Source organism: Pelophylax lessonae, assembly GCF_965119305.1.
Source record: "Pelophylax lessonae genome assembly, chromosome: 4".
NCBI lineage: Eukaryota > Metazoa > Chordata > Amphibia > Anura > Ranidae > Pelophylax > Pelophylax lessonae.
In genome coordinates, this window is record NC_138771.1 from 195,481,106 (window position 1) to 195,503,459 (window position 22,354).

The 22,354-nt window shown below is 44.6% G+C and overlaps 1 protein-coding gene across 1 annotated transcript in view; it reads right to left on the reverse strand.

Moving 5' to 3' along the window:
- COG5 (component of oligomeric golgi complex 5) overlaps positions 1 to 22,354 on the reverse strand; it is a 644,155-nt gene that overhangs the window by 78,861 nt on the left and 542,940 nt on the right. The window contains exons 17-18 of the mRNA XM_082254383.1: positions 10,888 to 10,991; positions 1,736 to 1,973 (exon numbers count right to left, since the gene is read on the reverse strand). Coding sequence (XP_082110509.1) covers positions 1,736 to 1,973; positions 10,888 to 10,991 — 342 coding nt within the window. The remainder of the gene's footprint in view (positions 1 to 1,735; positions 1,974 to 10,887; positions 10,992 to 22,354) is intronic.

The following is a 22,354-nucleotide window of genomic DNA, read 5'->3' on the forward strand; positions in this document are numbered from 1 at the left end:
TGTGGGGACCACTGGATCTAGATTATCCAGCCCATCGCTCAGCCTGGCAGTTGACTGTAGATCTCCCAAAGTAAAAAAAAAAAAAAAAAAGATGCAAGGAAGGAGAAAAAATGCTAGGACCAGAGCCTAGGTCCTTACTCCTGAATAGACAGAATAAAATGGAATATATAGAGCAGAGAGGGGGGGTTATATACCAGCTGAGGATGGCCCCCATGGGCGTAGCCAGGTGTTTTTTGTTCTGCCTAGTCCTACTCCTGGAGGAGGCAATGTAACCAAGTAGTTATGATTTATGGAGCACGGTGTCCATCGATGAATGAAAGAGAAAATCATTTTATTTTAATTTCTGATCCCTGAGCCAATAAGTAATCTGGTGGAGGTCACAAAACCACATTTCTTCTTTTCTACGTTTGTAATTTTTTATGTACCAAATTAAGAGAAGTATGGGATTTAGAAAAAAAAAATATTTATACATACCTAGGTGGATGCAGCATCGATTCAATGCTGCATCTGTCCCCCACCTCTCCTGCACTGAGAATTGAGTGAACACCATTGATCACTCGGTTCTCAGCATTCTATGAGCAAAGGACTGTCAGTCTCCAATTCTCTGCTCTGTTGCCTGCCTCCCCCCCCCCATGCTAACTAGAGCACTGGGATGTGTAGGGGGCCGAAGGGGCTGGCTCAGGCTCTCAATGGACCACTTTGACCTTTGGCTATACTTTTCCTATAATATATAAAAAGGAGTACTGGGTTTGATTTACTAACACTAGAGAGTAACCCAAACCTGAAAACTCTGGTGCAACTCTGCATAGAAACCAATCAGCTTCTAACTTTAGCTTGTTCAATTAAGCTTTGACAAAAAAAATAAAAAATCTGGAAGATGATTGGTTTCTATGCAGAGCTGCACCAGATTTTTTACTCACTACTTTTAGTAAAACAACCCCACTGTGTCTATGGAGGAGCAGCTTTGTCACCCTAGGAAATTACTAAAGAACACCCTCCTCTCCATACTAACCGTGGGTTAGTGTTTTGTGTTTCACAGAGAGAGCCAAGAACAATAGTAACTGATAACTGTCAGCAGAGATAGAGCACCGGAAGCTATTTCACAGGATTTCAAGGATGACCAACCAGTATTGCTTTACACTTGAACAAATAAACTTTCAATGGTGTACATATAAAGGGAGTAAATAAAATAATTTTGTTAGAGTTTACATATACTTTAAATCCATTTTCTTCTAAATAATATATTCAAACCTTTATATTTAGTAAAACATACTTTTGAATTTTCAAATATATCTAATCTTGTTTATAGTGTTAAGCAGGCGCATTTCAAATTCAAAGAATATTAGAAGTAATTTGCTCCACAAATCAGGGTAACTTGTTTTCTTTCCCCACTGCAAATTGTTCTTTTGCAAAAAAAGGATTTTTTTTATTTTTTTTTTTTATTTTTTTTTATTTTACATAGAAGAGATGAAAGGAGATGCCCTTATTTTGTAGTGTCACACATGTCCACATAAGTTTAGAATTACTATGTTTTACTTTTTGGAAGAAAACAGATTTTAGAAAGTCACAATCTAGTCTATCATTTTTTTCCCCAAATGCGGTCAATAGAATTATACATTGTGTTTATAATTAGCAAACTGGATTAATTTAGGAATTTTACTAGAAATGCTAGCTAATAACAATCTATTAAAAAATTCAGTAATTAGAAGCGTATCTTTAAAGCACATACTCTTACCTGGGCAAAGTCAGCAGCCAGCCTCATTTTCCCTCCTTCACCCAGTGGCCGTAGCAGACTTGCATTGCGTATGAAAAGCTCTATTGCTCTTTGAGCAATTGCTTCAGTATTGTCATATACGAATTCAGAGCATTCAAAATGTCGAAAATAGTCACTCATTACTCTTGTAATAAAACCCTGCAATTCCTTCATGTACAAGGAGCAAGGAATATCTGGTTTTCCTGTATTTTGCACGTTCCTAATAGAAAAAGAAAAAGTACACCTTTATACTAAGAAGAGAAACTGCAACTAGAATGTCATTTAACCTTCTCATCTCATTTCAAACAGCATAAAACACAATTTAACAAGTGTAAATGTGAAAAATATTACATGCCAAAGGAATTATATCTCTGCTAGTCAGCTTGTCTAGACAACCCTGCCAGACAGCACAGCCTGGTCTCAGACTTCCCTGTCAACTATACTCTTGTTGAGCAATGCAGCCATTTCTAGGACCCGTCAGTTTTTGATTGAAAAAAGAAAACCATTGGCAAGTTAATATCAAGACAAATTAAACATTTTGTATCAGCACTGATCTAGAGCTTTTACTAACAGAGATACCTGTATAGCCATATACCCACAATACATATAAAGGATCTTTGAAAGTGAAGGCAGCAGATAGGATTAACAAAGTGATAATTCCACTATGAAGGAAAGAAGCTGCACACAAACAATCCACTTTATTCAGCATAAATGTTAAAAACAATTGACAGGCAGTGTAGCTGTAGTGAGGGATAAGCAGGTAGACACATTTCACGCTAAAGTCAGTGCTTAGTCATTATCCAGTGGACCCATGCTCCAAATGCTATTTTCCAATAGTTTTTATTGAGATTTTTAACAAGGTGTAAGAATCTGCAGGTACATCAACATCTAATATTGTTCATAAATTGCATGTCAGGTTACATAAGTGAAGAACATGGTAACTCAATATATTTTCCTTTGGAACCATTTACTTAACATGAGGAATATGAAACAAAAACTTTACCCTCTCCTGCCCTATCATTTCTCACCCCTCTATTTAAAATTGCATGGGAAGAGAGAAGAACAGGGATGCTGCTGCAGTGTTAATGAGGTTACACAACCCCTCCATTACAGCTTGATAAGTGGGGGGATGGATAAAGCAAACTGTGCCCTTGGTTGTGTTCCACCTGCAGTAGATCCTCAGTGTACAGGTTAAAGAAGGGCTTTTAAAGTACGTGGCAGTACTACAGTAGGCATTAAAAAAAAAAAAAAAAAAACAAGGGGAGGGTAAAGTAGAGCAAGAGAGAGAGAAAGAGAAAACAGGGCACAAAAGGAAGAAGTGCATTCTATCCTGTCCAAGAAAGCTTTAGGGTAGGCTTTGCACCTATGAGGCAACTGAGGGATATGTAATCCAGGAGTCCCATATTTTATCGAAAAAGGCAATTTTATCTTTTAGGATCGCCGAAAGGTGTTCATTTACCATGATCCAGGATCATTTGGATTTTACCAAACTGAACTGCATCGTGGGAGACCTCCATGACCTGGCTATGGCAATTCTAGCTGCCAAAAAAAATAAATGTTATGAGCCTTCTTGTATGTCCTGAGGTCCCCTTCACTTGATGTTCCAACAGCGCCTTTAACGGTGATTTGATAAGGTTCACCTGGGTAAGCGAGTAAATAAAGTTATATGTACGGATCCAAAATCTCTTTACTTTTGGGCAGGTCCACCAAATGTGGAACATCATGCCCTCTAGGCCACAGCTTCTAAAGCATAGTGGGGAGGCCCCAGGGACACAAGATGCCACTCTCACTGGCACCATGTACCACCTCAGAGAGTTCTAGACATACATTGTGCCATCTTACACCAATCCTCCACTTCCACCATCTCATGGATATCTTGTTCCCATTTATTCATATAAAACAGCTTGGTGGAGGCTGAAGTCAACATATTGTAGATCTTGGAGATGTGACCAGTGTGTTTGACGAGATTCTTGCATAGATATTCGATTGTAGTAGAGGAGGTTAAATCTGAAGTTCTATGCAATGTAGCTAGGAAATGCGCGTGTTAGCCAAAGAGTGAAGTAATTGGAGTAGCTATAGCACCAGGTTAGCTTGGAGTAGTGTAGATAAAATATAGCAGGTCCTTTCTCCTTACCTTATTACCCCCGTTAGAATAGAGAATAATAATGTCCAACAGGATTGGTGATGCCACTCAGTGACATCTACCTGACCATCTACATCTACCTGACAGTGCCCCTTCGATTTACAAACATTACATGTTTTTTTTTTTTTTTTTACAATATTAAAAATACATTTTTACATTTTTTTAAATGCTTGGATGAAATATCAGGGGCCTGACATCTCACCATTGAGACAGGAAAAGGAATTGAGGACAGATTCTTCAGTTCCATTCTCTGTAGCCTCACCTGCACCGAAGATGAATGAATAGGAGGTTTAGAGGCAAGAGGAAATCCGGCAGCGCTGCGGGGGGAGGTGGGTGAGGGGGTCCTGGGCACACAGGGGCAATCAGATCTGGGCAGCACAGTGAGGGGGATCGGTGCAGCGAGCTGGGAGGACAATTACAGAAACATGCACTGTGTTTGTGTGTCTCCCTTCAGCAGCTGAAAGCCGGTGGGAGGGAGAGGGGGAGAAACCGGGTTTCAGCTGCTGGAGGGAGAGACACAGGCACAGTGTATTGTACTGTAATTGTCTTCCCGTCCCATCACACCGATCCCCCTGCTGTCTGCCCCCCCTGTGTTCATGAGCCTCCTACAGAAGGCACAGTGGTACTCCCCTATCAGTGGCCCTGTGGCCCTAAGCAATGGGATGAAAGCTTCAAAATCTATTGCCGGTGTAAATGGAAGCCTATTAAAGGGTAACTCCACTTTTGTTGGAGAAAAAAAATAGCAAATAAAGAAAAAACAATATAGCATATACAATTGCGACACAAATCATATCGTAACTGAATGTTATTAAAAGTTACCTTTCCTTTTCAATCTGCAGCCGCTGTAATTTTCTGAAAATGCAATTCAGTATGGCTACCTGGAGGTGTTCTGTACAGAACGTGTACTGAACACACCCCAGAAACAATTTCCTGCTTGCGTGATTAGCTTACTGATTTTCCCAGAAGTCTGCACTAAGATACAAGTCAGATTTCTGGCATCCCCTGGAACAAAAATGCAATTTTTGGTGAGATACTCCCAATAGGAACACGTCTAAAGGGATGCAGGCCCCGCAGATTTCTTCATTAGTGCCCTGCAGCTGCCACAGCTGAATGATAATTATGAAACCACTCCCATGTGACACACTCAGCACAGAGGAACAAACAGGAATTTCTTCAGAATAACAAAAGGTAGGAATCTGCAACAAAGTTTGTTAAAAATCCTTGCAATGTACATAGATCACCCAGAGGAGAATGTTTTTTTCCTCAACAAAAACGGAAAATTCCTATCATACTTACCGTAATTTTCCTTTCCTGATAGTCTCCATGGCAGCCTACGTGTGGGTTAACCCCGCCTCCACTCCAAGGGTATAGGACCCCCCTCCCATAAATTTCAGCTCTCAGGTACAGCAGGTGTTCCATATCTTAGCCGAATCCAAGACGAGAGGGTGGGTACTCCGGCTGCCATGGAGACTATCAGGAAAGGAAAATTACGGTAAGTATGATAGGAATTTTCCGTTTTCCTGTCTGTCTCCATGGCAGCCTACGTGTGGGAAATAACTAGCTCACTCCACACGGGTGGGAATGCTTTAGCAAAGAAAATTTTAATTCATGCTATTTGCAGACAAAACAGTCAAACCAAAATTAACTGAGGACAGAGAAGCAGGCTCTACACAATAGTGGGTCATAAAAGTATTGACTGATGACCACGAAGCCGCTCTGCAAATCACATCTGGAGCCACGTGCCGCGAAGCCGCCCAGGAAGTAGAGATACTCCTTGTAGAGTGCGCCGTCACCGCCTCCGGAGGAGCCAGCCCCTCAGCTCTATAGGCCTGTTGGATAGCTGCCACTATCCATGAAGCGATAGTCCTAGATGAAGCAGGTTTACCTCTGTTCTTTCCCCAGAACAGGACAAAGAGGTTGTCAGACTGCCTGAATGGTGCAGTTGCTTGAAGATAGGCTTTTAAGGATTCTCCTACATCCAACGGATGAGGATTGGACTCATTAGATGAACGGAAAGTAGGCAGGACAATCTCCTGATTCTGGTGAAACACTGAGGTGACTTTCGGATTTGAATTCAGCCTGGGTATCAGTACTACCCGATCCGGAAAAAAAGTCAAGAATGGTTCTTTACATCCGAGAGAACTTAATTCAGAGACCCTTTTAGCCGAGGTAATGGCTACCAGGAAGACAGTTCGGATGGTCAGGTCCTTGATAGAAGAAGAGGAATCTATGCCCGATTTGGAGAGGGCATTTAGGACAAGAGGTAGATCCCATTTCGGGAACCTAGGTCTTCTCTGAGGATTGAGCCTGATTGCTCCTTTGAAAAATTGTTGGATTAGTGGGTGTTGGGCCCACATGACCCCGGAGAAGGCCGATAAGGCCGAAGCTTGAACTCTAAGAGTTGCCACTGAAAGGGGCATATCCAGACCAGCCTGAAGAAAACTTAGTATTTCTTGAATCCCAGGGACTGAGGAAGACATACCTTCAGGATATGCAGACTCCATGAATCTTGCCCAGATTCTACAGTATACTCTATTAGTACTTGGTCGTCTAGCATTCATCAAGGTGGAAATGGCTGTAGATGGGCAGCCGAGCGATTCCAACCTTTCCCTCTCAAGAACCAGACCGTCAACCGGAGAATTGCAGGACAGGGGTGCACTGATGTTCCCTGAAGAAGCAAGTCTGGTCTGAGGGGAAGAGGGACCGGGTCCCGGTAACTCAGTTGTAGGAGTAGCGGAAACCATGGCCTGTTCGGCCAGAAAGGCGCCACCATCACTATCTCCACATCTTCCGCTTGAAGCCTTTGCAGGAATTTGAGAATGATGGGTACTGGAGGAAAGGCATAAGCCCTGCTGAACTCCCACCTGTCGGTTAGTGCATCTGTCCCGTAAGCTTGAGGACACTTGCCCCTCGTGACATACTTCCCCAACTTGTGGTTGCAAGGGGAGGCGAACAGATCGACTTCGGGAGATACTCCCAACGACAGAATCCATTTGAACGACTCCACATGGAGCGACCATTCGTTGTGGTTCAACTGGACCCTGGACAGAAAATCCGCTTGAACATTCTGTGAACCTGGGATGTAAACTGCCGAGATGTTTACTAGGTGAGTCTGGGCCCAGGACATGATCGGGTCTAATTCTCGTAGCAGAGAGAGACTCCGTGTCCCACCTTGTCTCTTCACATAAGACACTGCCGTGGTGTTGTCCATCCGAATCATTACAGATTTCCCCTCTAGCAGGTGTTGGAAAGATCGAAGACCCTGGTAGGCTGCTCGGAGTTCCAGTATATTGGAGACTGGAGTGTGTCTCTGAAAAGACCATCTCCCCTGTGTCATCTCTGTCAGACAATGAGCCCCCCAACCTGAGTTGCTGGCGTCTGTTGTGATTATAGTCCATGAGACTGGAACCAGAGAATGACAGTTGAGCAGATTCCTGCGTTGCAGCCACCAAAGAAGACTGTATCTCATGCTGGAGGAGATATGAATGTACTGATCTTTCTCTTCTGTGTTCCATTGTTGTAGGAACCCTTTTTGGAAGGGCCTCATATGCCAGAGAGCCCATTTGACCATTGGAGCCGTGGACACCATGGTGCCAATGATTTTGAGGCACTGAGAGGCTTTCAGCCGAGAAGAGGAAAGAGCCGGAAGGATTCTTTCCCTCACTACCGGTATCTTCTCTAATGGGAGAGAGATTGAATTCTCGACGGTGTCGAATTGCGCCCCAAGATAGACTAGGCGCTGAGTAGGCTCCAGCTGACTCTTTTGTAGGTTTAGCAGCCAGCCAAACTCTTTGAGGGTCGATATGACCTGATCTCTGTGTGCCAATAACTGATCCTTTTCTTGAGACAGAAGCAGAAGATCGTCTAAGTAATGATGTAGACGTATACCTTTCAATCTTATGAAGGCTACCACTGCTAGAAGAACTTTGGTGAATACTCTGGGTGAGGTAGACAGGCCGAAGGGTAGGCAAATGAATTGCAGATGCTGATTCCGAACACAGAAGCGAAGATATTTGTGGAAGTCGGTTGCCACAGGTACATGAAAATACGCATCCTTTAAATCTATTGAGGCGAGCCAATCTCCCGGCAGTACTGCCCTTTGAATAGTTGAGAGTGTTTCCATCTTGAATTTTTCGTTCTTTATGAACTTGTTCAGGTATGTGAGATCTATAACAGGTCTCCAGGCCCCGTTCTTCTTCTGGACTAAGAAGAGGGGTGAGTAAACCCCTTGAAATTTTTCTTGTTCCGGAACCGGAGCTACCGCTCCTTGAGCCACCAAAGCGTCTACATAGGCGAGCAAGACTTCTCTTCTCTCTTCTAGACAGGGTAAATGAGTTGAGATGAATCTTGGAACTGGATCTGCCAGAAATGACCATCTGTGGCCTGTAGAGACCGTCCTGACGGTCCAAAAGTCCGTGATTGAGGCCGCCCAGACATGCTGAAAATGGAGAAGACGTGCCCCCACCTGACATGCCTGGACGGGCCCAATCTCAAAAAGATTTAGTGGAATCTTGTCCAGCAGGCGCTGGATTTTTTGATGACCTCCGAGTAGAGGATTGACCACCTCTCCAGTTTCTTTGGAAATCTCTATTAGGCTTGTAAGAGCGTGCATCCCTTGATCTCTCCGTGTATTGCCTCCTAGGTTGAGGCTTCTTCTGACCAAATAGTCGTCTGTCTTGCGGGAGGAAACCTGACTTTCCGCCAGTAGCCTTGGCAATGGCGCTGTCTAGTTTGTTTCCAAAAAGGGAAGTACCCTCAAAAGGGATCTTACACCATGCCTGTTTAGAAGCTGGATCTGCAATCCACGGGCGAAGCCACAAGGCCCTCTTTGCTGTTACTGAGGATAGCATCGATCTGGACAGAAGACGCAGAACATCAATAGATGCTTCTCCTAAAAACACTGAAGCCAGCTTGAGTTCGTGAATAGGGGAACTTTCTACGGCTTCTTCCGAGAGACTTCCAAGTTTGGATTCTATATCGGAAACCCAGACTTCCATGGCTTTAGACATTGTTGCTAATGCCATCACAGGTTTGCAGGCCGCACCGGCCGTCACAAAGATCCTCTTTAGGTCCAGATCTATCTTCCTATCCAAAGGGTCTTTGAAAGAGACCGCGTCATCTAGTGGCAAAGTGACATGCTTTGCTAATCTTGTAACTGCCGCATCCACAAGAGGAGCAGATTCCAGACGGGCGACATCTTCAGGTTTAAAGGGATATAATTTCCCAAGTTTGGAGGATAAGGAAGACTTACTATCCCCTTTACTCCATTCTTCAGTAATCACCTCTTGTAATTCAGAGAGGGAAGGGAAGTTGATACGCTCCTTACCAAGGTGCTTGAAGAACTTCCGCTGCTTTTTCTGAGGAGACACAGGATCCTCCCATCTGAGAGCTTCTTAAATGGCTCTGATCAGGGGTGAAACTAGGGCGAACTCAAAGCCGCCTACAGCCCCTTCTTCTTCCGAATCACTGTCAGATGACTTTGCAGAAGTAATACTCGGTTGAGAGGGGCCTTGATCTTCCTGCACTTCCCCTGGAGAACTGGATGTGGTGGGACCAAGTGGTGGGACTGTACCCCATTCTTTCAGGGACTGTTGTACTATTCTCTTCACTAGAGATTCCAATCTTTGATCCTTTTGCCCCCTCTCACCGGCTGCATGAGCAAAACATGGCTCACATAGGGACTTGTCCTCCGGGACATGCGCCCCACAACCCCAACAGGCTCTCTGGTGTGTGCGGTGACTCTGGTATCGTGTATGGTGTCTGGGGGAGGAATTGGAGCGTCTCCCTTGTTGCCTACTCCCTGATGGAGATTCACGGCGTTTAGATCTGGAGGATGAACTCCCACGAGGTCTGACAGGGTCTCTTTCTTGTGGTAAAACAGGCCTGGGAGAGCTGATGGAAAAAAGAGAAAATCGGGGAGACACTGGATTTAGCCATGACCTAGGGACCAGCAAGCCCTCCCCGCCCCCCCCTCTGAAAAATGCCAGCACCCACCTGTTGTGAGAGGGCTGGCCACAGGAGGGCGGTGACGCAGGATCCATACTTCAGGCCAAACAACCAGACTGATAAAGAAAGGTAATACATATCAGACACCATGTCAGTGATACATTGTGAGGTGACAACCCTCCGCCCCCCCCCCCCCCTCTGCAGTCAAGTCTCCATTGCACATACCTGTAGCAAGGAATCCAGAGACACTGGGAAGCTGCCGCAACGCCCACAGTACATTCCCAAAGTACAGGGGAATCGTCAGCTGTTTAAATCTCCCGCCGGAATGACGTCAGCGGTGATGCGGCCGCGATCGCTAATGCGCATGTGCGAACCAAGCCTCGACTTCGCTCGCGGCGCACTGCGCATGCGCGGGACCACGAAGCGTCTACCGATTGGACGCTAGAAGCAGAGGAGGAAGAGGAAGGGTTTGTTGGAACGCAGGAAGGGTTTGCTGGAACGCAGGAAGCGTTCCAGCGCCATTGGGCCAAACAAACAAATTGTACAGTGATAGAAAAAGAGACAAACAAAGTGTACATAAATAACAAATACCGCTGCCATGAAGGGAAGCAATGCGAATCTTCAGACCCATGTCAGAGAATGCCAATCAAGCTTCAGTCAACCGCAGAGAGCAGGGGATTTTAAATGTCACTCACCCGCCCGTGGCTGGGCTCTGGACATGCAGACACCATCCAAAGTATCCTAAGGTAAGCTGGACGTAGTAAGACATCAGAAGTGTAGGTCCTTGGAGGAGGACAAAAAATGAACACCTGCTGTACCTGAGAGCTGAAATTTATGGGAGGGGGGTCCTATACCCTTGGAGTGGAGGCGGGGTTAACCCACACGTAGGCTGCCATGGAGACAGACAGGAAAGTGTATTTACGCCTTATAAAAAAAAAAAAAAAGTAGAAGTGATCATTTCAAAAAAAATGTGTGTGTACATATAAATGATTATCATGAATACAAAATTAACATTTTCGGATAATTTAAAAGCAAATATACTCACCCTGAGAAGTCTTCTTGATGCATTGTGATGATAATGGCCTCAACTGAGTCACTTACAGAGTTTAGAAGAGGTTGCACAGCATTTCCCATAAGATTATGGACTACCTGATAAATAAAATAGACCAATGACTTCATGCAATGTTGGGTAGGTTATTTAATTATGTAATATTACTACATTGTCACAAAAAAAAAAAAAAAAAAACCTGAGAAAAATTCAAGAAGTTTAAATCCGCATGAGAAAAAAACACCTTTTTTACTTTTACTTTAGAAGAGGGTTAATAAATGTAAGGATTTGTTGTTAAATATTATATGTAGTTTTAGTCCTGGCCTTTTCTCCCAACCTCTTTCGCTACTGTTTATGTTTAACCATGTCAAGGTGCTAATATTTTTGTCTTTCCTACAGAAATGTACTTTATTTAACCACTTTAAGACCGGAAAGGATTTGCCCCCTTAATGACCAGGCCATTTTTTTCAACTTGGCACTGCATGACAATAACTTTAACAACTTGCCGACCGCCGCAAGGAGATATACTGCGGTGGTCAGCCCCTCACAGGCAAAGTGACGTACCGGTACGTCACTAGCCTGTGAGGCTCTGGGGAGCGAGCGCGCGCCGCCGGATTCGCGCTCCCGCGCGGTCACGGACCCCCCCGCGCGTGTGCCCAGCGGACCCGATGTCCGCCGGGTACTCACGATCGTCCGTGACAGCGGGAGAAAGGCAGGCGGCTGATGTAAACAAGCCGCCTGTCATTCTCCCCTGTGTAGGAACAGTGATCATACGGTTCTACTATGTAGGACCGTTGATCACTGTTCCTACACCTCAAGCCACAGCCAATCACAGTTAGAATCACGCCCCTAGGGACACACACACCACCCCTCCCTCTCAAAAAAAAAAAAAGTTACCCCTTCACTACCAGTGTCATTTTACAGTAACAGTGCATATGTATAGCACTGATTACTGTAGTAATGTCACTGGTAACCCCAAAAGTGTCAAAAATGTCAGTCAAGGGTCCGATCTGTCCGCCCCAATGTCGCAGTCCCGCAAAAAAAAAAAAAGTCGCAGATCGCCACCATTATGCATTTAAAAAAAAAAAAACAACAAAAATTACAAAAATCTTTCCCTTTGTTAGTAAACGCAATAACTTTTGCGCAAACCAATCAAAATACGCTTTTGCGATTTTTTTTACCAAACATACGTAGCATAAAACAAATTGGCCAAAAATGTTAAAAAATGTTGATATTTACATTTTTTTGGGGGAATTTCATATAAAAAATTTGAAAAATATTGTTATTTTTGCAAAATTGACGCTCTTTTTTTGTTTATAGCGCATGATCAAAAAATCGCACAGGTGATCAAATACCACCAAAAAAAGCTCTGTTTGTGGGAAAAAAAGGACGTCAAATTCGTTTAGGTACAGCGTCGCACAACCGCGCAATTGTCAGTTAAAGTCACGCAGTGCCGAATCGCAAAATACCCCCTGGTCAGGAAGGGGGTAAAATCTTCCGGGGCTTAAGTGGTTAACTGACAATTGCGCAGTCATGTAATGCTGTACCCAACCAGAATTTATGTCCTTTTTTTCCCCAGAAATAGAGCTTTCTTTTGCTGGTATTTGATCACCTGTGCGGTTTTTATTTTTTGCACTTTAAACAAAAAAAGAGCGACAATTCTGAAAAAAATTCACATTCTGCTTTATGACATTCCCCAAAAAAATTTAAAAATCAAAATTTATCAACATTTTAGGCCAATTTGTTTTCTGCTACATATTTTTGGTATAAAAAAAAAAAAAACCGCAATAAGCATTTTTGATTGGTTTGCGCAAAGGTTATTGCGACTACTAGCTACAGAAAAGATTTATGTCATTTTTATTTTTTTTTTTATTTTTTTACTAGTAATGGCGACGATCTGCAAATTTTTCAGGACTGCGACATTGTGGCAGACAGATCGGACCCCTGACTGACATTTTTGACACTTTTGGGGGGACCAGTGACATTACTACAGTAATCAGTGCTAAAAATATGCACTGTTACTGTACTAATGACAATGGCAGGGAAGGGGTTAACATTGTGGGTGATCAAGAAATGCGAGCCTAGGGGAGTGATTCTAACTGTGGGGGGGGGGGGGTGCGTGGCATGTGAAATTACCATAGAGACCTGTGTTCCTATATAGAAGGATCACAGGGGCTCTATGATCATTCCAGGGAGAAGACCGGTCAGCTGTGTTTACAACAACTGACCGTTCTTCTCTCTCAGCGGGGAACGATCGCGGGTGTCAGCCGGCGCGCGACCGATGTATAGTTATGGTTGTTCGCGCAGGAGCGGCCTGCCTGCCGCAGTATAACTTGCGTGGGTGGTCGTAAAGCGGTTAAGAATCAAACAAAACCTATTAAAAAATGAAAGACTGAAATAACCTTACAATCCTATATAAAACCAGAGCAAATGAGTATTGCCCCACTAATGTAACCTGCATAAGCTTTCAAGGTATAAAGATATAAGCTGAATACCAGGCTAGTTATATTAGTTGTTTAATTGTTAGAAATAAATGGCAATATAGAAGAAAGAAAAATAAGATGTTTCCATTTTTACCTTCTACCGGAAACATAAATACAGGGGTATGCCATCTATAATCTATTATTACTGGAAATGTTGAAATAAGCCAACCAAACTGTATTTTAAAGTTGACATTTTGCAAATCAAAGGTTGTAAGGTAATAATAAATATATAATGTGTACGCTGAGAGCTTACAATAGTTGTACGCAGCTGTGAGATTTAGCTGTGAAGCCTTCTCTTCCCTTTAGGCAAATTTCAACTTTTAATAGAAGGTGGATCCTATGGAATCTTTTTATGTCTAACCTGTTGCTGTGATGGTGTGCTTATGTGTCATTGACTTCTTAACAAGCAAAGTTTATTCTGGCAGCATTTACAGTATTACAGTCTTGTTGGTATTATTAGTTACATGGTAATTGAGACTTTAAATAGCCACTTCCAAAAGAATAGTTTTACAAATAGATTTGGGACATTGGTTATCAACAACTGACAGCCAACCCTTGCCCCTGCTCTGCTGATTTCAGGAAAATTGATTATTTTATAAATAGGCCAGGATATATTTTTACATTCTGGCAACACAGAAGATACAGTAAGTGATAGATGTTTAGAAATGAGTATCGAGCAAAAACACTTGCAGGTTTACTGTAAAAATCAATTATGTTCTTTGTTTACACATCCATTAGTGTATACCACAACAAAGGATAGGGCACTTTTGAGATCATATATACAGTGCTCAGCATAAATGAATACACCCAAACAGATTTGCCAGAAAACCTTTCCTTTCAGAATCAACATTTTCTATGACACACTATACTGCAAAATACTCCCACAGATGCAGGCCATTGATTGCAACCAAACTTTGTTAATTTGTACACACAAAAAAAGTATTTTTTATAGCAAATTTATTCAAGACCATGTTGCAAAATACACCTCAATGAAAGTCTTAAGCCCCTTACACACGATCAGATTATCGAACGATCTGTCGTCCGTTTTTTGTGGCATGCTAGTCTGATGTGGAAAGTGAAGAGGTTATTTTCATACGAATTTTCACATACGACAGAATTCTACTACAGAAGTGATGTCATGTGTTGGATTGCTTTGTATGTGTTCTTTCGTCTCTGAGCATGCCTAGTCTTGCTCTTAAGATTTTTTCCATTGAAATCTGTACTAATGAGACGAAAATCGGACGTTGTTTTGATGGACGAAAAAAATTATATAGCCTGCACATCAGGATTTTGTCGGCCGAAAAGTCAGAGTCGGCTGTCGAAAGCTCCATACTAACAATCCGAAAATCGGCAGATCGGTCATCGGACTTTCTTATCGTGTGCACGGGCCTTTAGGAGCAAGGCTAAATTTTAGACAACGGAATCCTAATTAACAAGAATTCAACTACAGGTGAGTGTAATTATTCATTAAACAGGTGTCCGGCAGGCAGTTGATTATAAAAGCGCCTTACTTAAAGAAAACCCCTTCCCATTTCATGCAGTCAGCAATGGCACCACATGAAAGATATATGTCACAAGGCCTGAGAAAACTGGATTTTTGTCTTACCGTAAAATCCTTTTCTCTGACGTTCATTGACAGACACAGCTCCATATCTTATTTGACCCTTGGGTTATGCTGTTCTTCCTAGGAGTATACTCCCACTTCCTGCTCTAGCTCTTCAGTTTTGTAACAAGCGGTGTCAGAAGAACATAACCCCCAACTCATTAGAGGGGTGGGTGCTGTGTCTGTCAATGAACATCAGAGAAAGGGATTTTATGGTAAGATAAAAATCCAGTTTTTTCTTTCGTTCAATGACAGACACAGCTCCATATCTTCTTTGACCCTTCGGATGTCCCAAAGCAGTGTCAATATGAGGGGTGGGAAGAACACAGCAAAAAATATACTTCACAAAGGCTAAACATAGTGAACCAGGTAAAACAGGAGCTTAACCAGGAACAAGTGGAGCTCACCTGACAAAAAGTACACCCTCAAAGAGGACTAATCGTCTCCAACAGCGGCTTGCAAACCCTTGGGGCCAAAGGAAGCATCCGCAGATGCCAACACAAATTTTGTGAAAATGTGCGTGGACCACCAGGTGGCCACCTTGCAAACCTGCACCACTGACGCCTGATGACAGAAGGCCCAAGAGGCATTAAGCGCACTTGTAGAATGCGCCGAATGCACCTTAACAGGGAAAGGAGGATCCTGACCCTTAATGGAATACGCCTGCACCACCGTCTGCCTAATACATATGGATATGGTCGAAGCAGACACGGCCAGCCCCTTACAGGGTCCATCCGTAAGGACAAATAGGGAATCCGATTTTTGGAACAACTCAGTCACCGCCAGGTACACCCTGACTGCCCAAGCCACATCCAAAGAATATAAGGCAATCTCTTTAGATTTCTTAGGGCCCAAGGAAGGTAACACAATGTCTTTATTTAAATGGAAACCAGAGATGACTTAAGGAAGAAATGACTAGCAGGGCCAAAGCACCACTTTATCTCCATGAACCACCAAGTAAGGTGAATGACAAGACAAGCTGCCAGCTCTGATACCCTATGTGCAGAAGAAAAAGCCACCAAGAAGGCTACCTTCTGGGACAATGTAAGCAGAGGAATCTCGCAAAAGTTTTTCAACAGCGATCACTGAAGAACCGACAGCACCAAGTTGAGAACGCACGAGGGCAATGGAGACCGCAGTGGGGGAGTCAAGTGGCGAACCCCCTGAACAAAGCAGCGAACCACAGAAAGCATAGCCAAAGGACAATGAAAGAAAACCGCCAAGGCCAAACCTGCCCCTCAGTAGTACTCGAGGCCAGTCACTGCTCCACAACTCGTTGGAGGAAAGCCAAACTCCGAGTCACCGAAAAGGACCAGGGGTGAACCACAAGACATTCACATCCGCAAAGTATGCTCTTCAAACGCGATGGTAAATCTACCTAGAAGTAGATTTACTAGCTTACAGCAACATGGGAATCACCGATTCAGACAACCCTCTAGCTTTCAGCACCTGACTTCCGACAGCCAAGCCGTTAAAGCCAGCACCTGTAAAGCAAGATGGAAGATTGGCCCTTGAGCCAACAGATCTCCTCTAAGAGGAAGTCTCCAAGGAGCATCAGCGACTGGGCATATCAGATCTACGAACCAAGACTGGTGAGGCCAGACTGGAGCCACTAGGATGGCCGTAATCCCTTTCTTGCTTCGAGCCTACGCAGGAGTCTTGGCAGAATTTATAGAAGAGGAAAGACGTATATCAGACGATAATGGACCCAAAGGAGCCACCAGTGTGTCTGTGGCATCAGCCAAAGGATCCCGAGAATGAGTCACAAACCCAAGCACCTTCCTGTTGAGACGAGAGGCCAACTGGACCACCTCGGGAGTTCCTCACCAGAGACACAACTGATGAAACACCTTCGGAGGAAATGTCCAGTATATGGATCGCTAGTATGGATTCTTCCAGAGTCCAGACCCCCTGAGCACACTCCGTGACAAAAAACGCCACCCCGCTCGGACAGGCTGGCATCCATGGTGACCACTGTCCAGTACAGGGGAAGGAAAATTTACCCTATCGAAGCTCCGGAGAGCGAAGCCACCAAATCTGGGGCCCTCTCGTACCCCAGCTCAACAGGATCAGATTGTCCAGAGACTGTGGATTCTTGCCCCACAGGACAAGACTCTCTCTTTGCAGAGGCCTCGTGTGGACAGAATTTTGAAACTAGTCCCATGGGAGGTACACCCTGGCTGAGGCAAAGTCCAAACAGGGTAGACCGCTCCAGGTGAGACTGGGATCAGGTGCTGGTCGGATACGCAATCCAGGATAACTTCAAACAAAAAGGAATGACCGCACTTCCGATAAATTTTCGAATAAAGGAGTATCTTTATTCCACATCAATCAAATGGCAGGTACAGTACACGCTGTGAATGCAGGACAATCGGTGGACGCGTTTCACGACTGGATATGTCGCTGAGGCCGAGTCCAGAACAGACGCAGATAGTCCAACTAGGTGGACAGAACCAGAGCCAATACCTGTAAATTTAATTTCCAACCAAACTCCTGCAGAGTCCCCACAGCAATCTCCTAGTTGTCCTTCATGGCAGTCAGAGACTCTGCTCACAGAAGATCATCCAGGTATTGCAATCCCACCATGCTTCACTGTAGGCAAGGCACTTGTCTTTGTACTACTAACCTGGTTGCCACCACACACGCTTGACACCATCTGAACCAAATAAGTTTATCTTGGTCTCATCAGACCACAGGACATGGTTCCAGTAATCCATGTCCTTAGTCTGCTTGTCTTCAATAAACTGTTTGTGGGCTTTCTTCTGCATCATCTTTAGAAGAGGCTTCCTTCTGGGACGACAGCCATGGAGACCAATTTGATGCAGTGTGTGGTGTATGGTGTGCACTGGCGGATCCAGGGGGGGGGCATCGAGTCAATTGCCCCCCCCCGAGAAAAATAGTACCAGGTTTAAGTTTACAGAGGCATTATCTAAATGCATCTGCAGGGACTTTATTTCTGCTTCCCCGGCTCCCAGGAGACCTAAAATATAATCCCTAAGCCCCATCAGTTCAGAGGGGCCCAGGATGCTGTTTCATAGAGAGAGTTTTTTTTTTTCCCTGCTCAGGTGGATTAATACCACCAGGAGCCGCATTTTGCGACAATAAAATGAAAGTTCCGGCCAGGCGGAGTGATATCAGGCAGCAGCCTCATCACTGCCTGACTCCTGCAGCCAATGGGTGCAGAGAGGAGAGGGAGGGCTCAGGCTGAGGGGGAAGCCTGAGACACAGCAGTGTGCGTCTGTGTGTGTGAACACACTGAGAGGGACAGATCTTCACAGCAGACAGGGGCAGTAAGGAAAACGTCTAGACTGCAATTAATCCATTTGTCTCCAAAAAGGTACAGTGACACACCCATCCCCCTTCACCTATGCCATGTCCTTGCTGCTGGCCAGCCACCATGAGGAATTATACAGCAGCTAAATGCTATCATCATCATTATCATCATGATAATCACACAGTACAGATGCATTGAGCCACAGCACCTGTATTGTGTGATTGTCATGATGATAATGATGATATAGACTGACAGTGAAAATAATTTTTCTGCCTCCTTTACACAGTGTGTGCTGCAGACATGCGTCTAACATGCAGGGCTGTCATTTAATGGCTTTAGGATGCATAAAGTGTTGCATTTATCCCAGTGCTGGCATCCCATTTTATTTCCACTGAGACACACAGCCACTGTGTCCCAATATGTCATGCTTCCAGGTGTGCATGCAGGGTGCCTTCATGGACCTGCACCAGCATGTCATATCAGGACACTGCAGCCATGTGTCAGAATACAAATAAATGGCATGCGGATGCATGGAACACTTTAAAACAATGTCACTGTTTTAACCACCTGCCGACCAGCCGCCACAGTTATATGGCAGCAGGTTCTCGCAAATCGTCGTACCTGTACGGTGGTGTGCAGGAGTGATCCTGGGGGCGCGCGCGCCCACTTGCCAGCGGGGAAGCTGAGGCACAGGGCCAGCAGCCGCCATTGGCGCCGGGCACCTGCAATCACTTCCTGTGAAGAGAGAACGACGGTCTGCAGTTGGAAACGCAGCAGACCGTTGTTGTCTCAGGAATCACTGCAGAGCTCCTGTGTTCCTCCTATTTAGGAACACAGGTCTCTGTGTTGGTATTACAAGCCCCCCCCCCAGTTAGAAAGCACCCCCCAGGCTCACACTTAACCCTTTGATCGCCCCTGGGTTAACGCCTTCCCTGCCAGTGTCATTATTACAGTGACAGTGCATATTTTTAGCACTGATTACTGTTGTAATGTCACTGGTCCCCCCAAAAATGTCAGGGGTCCGATCTGTCTGCTGCAATGTCGCAGTCCCGCTAAAAATCGCTGATCGCCGCCATTACTAGTAAAAAAAATAAAAATGACAGTGCCCCTCTCGAGATTAGACTCTGGATCCGCCCCTGATGGTGTGAGCACTGACAGGCTGACCCCCCACCCCTTCAACCTCTGCAGCAATTCTGGCAGCACTCATACGTCTATTTCCAAAAGGCAACCTCTGGATATGACGCTGAGCACGTGCACTCAACTTCTTTGGTTGACCATGGCGAGGCCTGTTCTGAGTGGAACGTGTCTTTTTTAAACTGCTGTATGGTCTTGGCCACAGTGCTGCAGCTCAGTTTCAGGGTCTTGGCAATCTTCTTATATCCTAGGCCATCTTTATATAGAGCAACAATTCTTTTTTTCATATCCTCAGAGAGTTCTTTGCCATGAGGTGCCATGTTGAACTTCCAGTGACTAGTAAGAGAGAGTGAGAGCGATAACACCAAATTTAACACATCTGCTCCCCATTCACACCTGAGACCTTGTAACACTATTGAGTCACATGACACCGGGGAGGGAAAATGGCTGATTGGGCCCAATGTGGACATGTTCATTTAGGGGTGTACTCACTTTTGTTGCCAGCGGTTTAGACATTAATGGCTGTGTGTTGAGTTATTTTGAGGGGACAGCACATTTACACTGTTATACAAGCTGTACATTCACTACTTTACATTGTAGCAAAGTGTCATTTCTTCAGAGTTGTCACATAAAATATTTACAAAAATGTGAGGGGTGTACTAACTTTTGTGAGATACTGTATGTCGAATTCCCAAAGACAACCTCTGGATACGATGCTGAGCATATGCACTCAACTTCTTTGGTCAAGTATGGCGAGCCCTGTTCTAAGTGGAACCTGTCCTGGTAAACCACTGTATAGTCTTGGCCCCCATGCTGCAGCTCAGTTTCAGGGTCTTGGCAATCTTCTTATAGCTTAGGCCACATTTATGTAGAGCAACTTCTCTTTTTTGTTAGATCCTCAGAGTTCTTTGCTATGAGGTGTTGAACTTGCAGTGACCATTGAGAGTGAGAGCAATAACACCAAATTTAACACACCCCAACGCTCCCCATTCACACATTGGACCTTGTAACACTAACGAGTCACATAACACCGGGAAGGAAAAATGGTTGATTGGGCCCAATTTGGACATTTGCACTTAGGGGTGTACTCACTTTTGTTGCCAGCAGTTTAGACATTAATGGCTGTGCGTTATTTTAAAGGGGACAGCAATTTTTTTTTTTAACAGAAAAAGTTTTATTAAACAAAGCAGTAGAACACAAGCATCTTATACAGACATAAAGAAAATGCAAGACAACGTACAATAAGCACAAATGATATAATCTTACAATAGCGGAAAATAAATGTTGGGGAATCCCCCCTAGCCATCTCATACTCCAGAGAAGCACAATTCATTAATACTGAGTACATTGCATCCGGTGCTACCGATAAGTATCACCTGACCCTACCACCCCAACCCTTCCCTATACCAATCAATGAAGATAAAGATCTCAGAGACTCAATCAAACAGTAGGGAGAGGAAGAGACCACAGCTAACCCTCCACCTCTATCCACCTGGACCAGATTTTGCCAAATTTCCTCGGACACTGTCGGCTCTTGTATGTAATTCTGTACAGAAGGTAAAGCCGTGTTGGCTGCAGTCCACCAGGAGCTATGGGTAGGAGGATCCCCGGACTTCAACTTCAGTAGGATTTTTCTTCTAGCATAGAACAAGGTGAAGGTCAGGCAGAGTTTGAGATATCTATCCTCCTCTATATCTTCAAAATGACTCAGCAGAAGAATCAGAGGGTTTAGGTGGATCACCATATCCCACAGCCCACGAAGAGTGGACCGCCCATTACTAGATTAGGAAAATCGGTAGTGCGAATCCACCCCCTGATAGGGGAAGATACAGTATGCATTTCACCACCATCGGGGGTCTCCTAGCCCAGACAAAGTTACCACCACTCCCTCTAGCTACGCAAAGAAAAAATTTAGGCAAATAGACCATTTTCAACAAATTTACTCTGCCCACTGGGGTCAACGGAAGCGAACGCCACACCGCACATCTTTTGTTAAGTTGTTACAGCAAGGGTTCAACATTCTTCACTATATTTTCCCTTAGTCCACCCCCCACTCTATTCCCAAGATTTACAAAGCTATCCACCCACTTAAGCGAGGTACCTGTGTTAATCCGAGGGACAGAGGAATGTAGACTGAACATAACAGATTTGTCCCAATTAACACCGATGCTGTCATCTGCATATAAAGATATCTTCTCCACAACAGTACCCACCATGATACCCCTCACCCCAGAGTCCTCCCACAATAAAATAGCCAGGTGTTCCAGGGCCAGGGCAAGCAAACCCTTGGAGAGAGGGCAGCCCTGACGCATCCCACGACCTAGAGGAAAAGACGCCGACAAGGTGTTGTTAGTGCAGATTCGTGCCGTAGCACTAGCATAAAGCATCTGTACCCAGGATAGAAATCTAGGCCCAAATCCAAAGTTAGAGAGAACCGCCCACAGGTAGCCCCACTCAACCGAGTCAAAAGCCTTTTAGGCGTCAAATGAGGCCACCACTCCCTCTCCACCAGACTCCGCCAGTGCAATGCGAGTATGCAAGTGCCTAATGTCCGTTGCCCGTCCTGGCATGAATCCGACCTGGTCAGGATGAATCAGAGTCGTAATGACCCCATTCAGCCAAACAGCCAGGATCTTGGTGAGTATCTTTGCGTCAACATTTAGGAGAGAGATAGGACGATATGAAGAGCATAAGACGGATCCTTTCCTGGCTTAGGGATCACAACAATGACCGCCTCCCCCATAGTCTGGAAGCGATCCCCCCCTCAATCTACCCCTTTAGGATTTGATGCAATTTCAGACCCAAAACCTCAGCATAGGCCTTGTAGAATTAGACCGGAATACCATCGAGCCCTGGAGTCTTCCCCGGTTGAAGCGACTTCAAAAAGGGACAGCAAATGTACACTGTTATACAAGCTGTACTTTACATTGTAGCCAAGTGTCATTTCTTCAGTGTTTTCACATGAAAAGA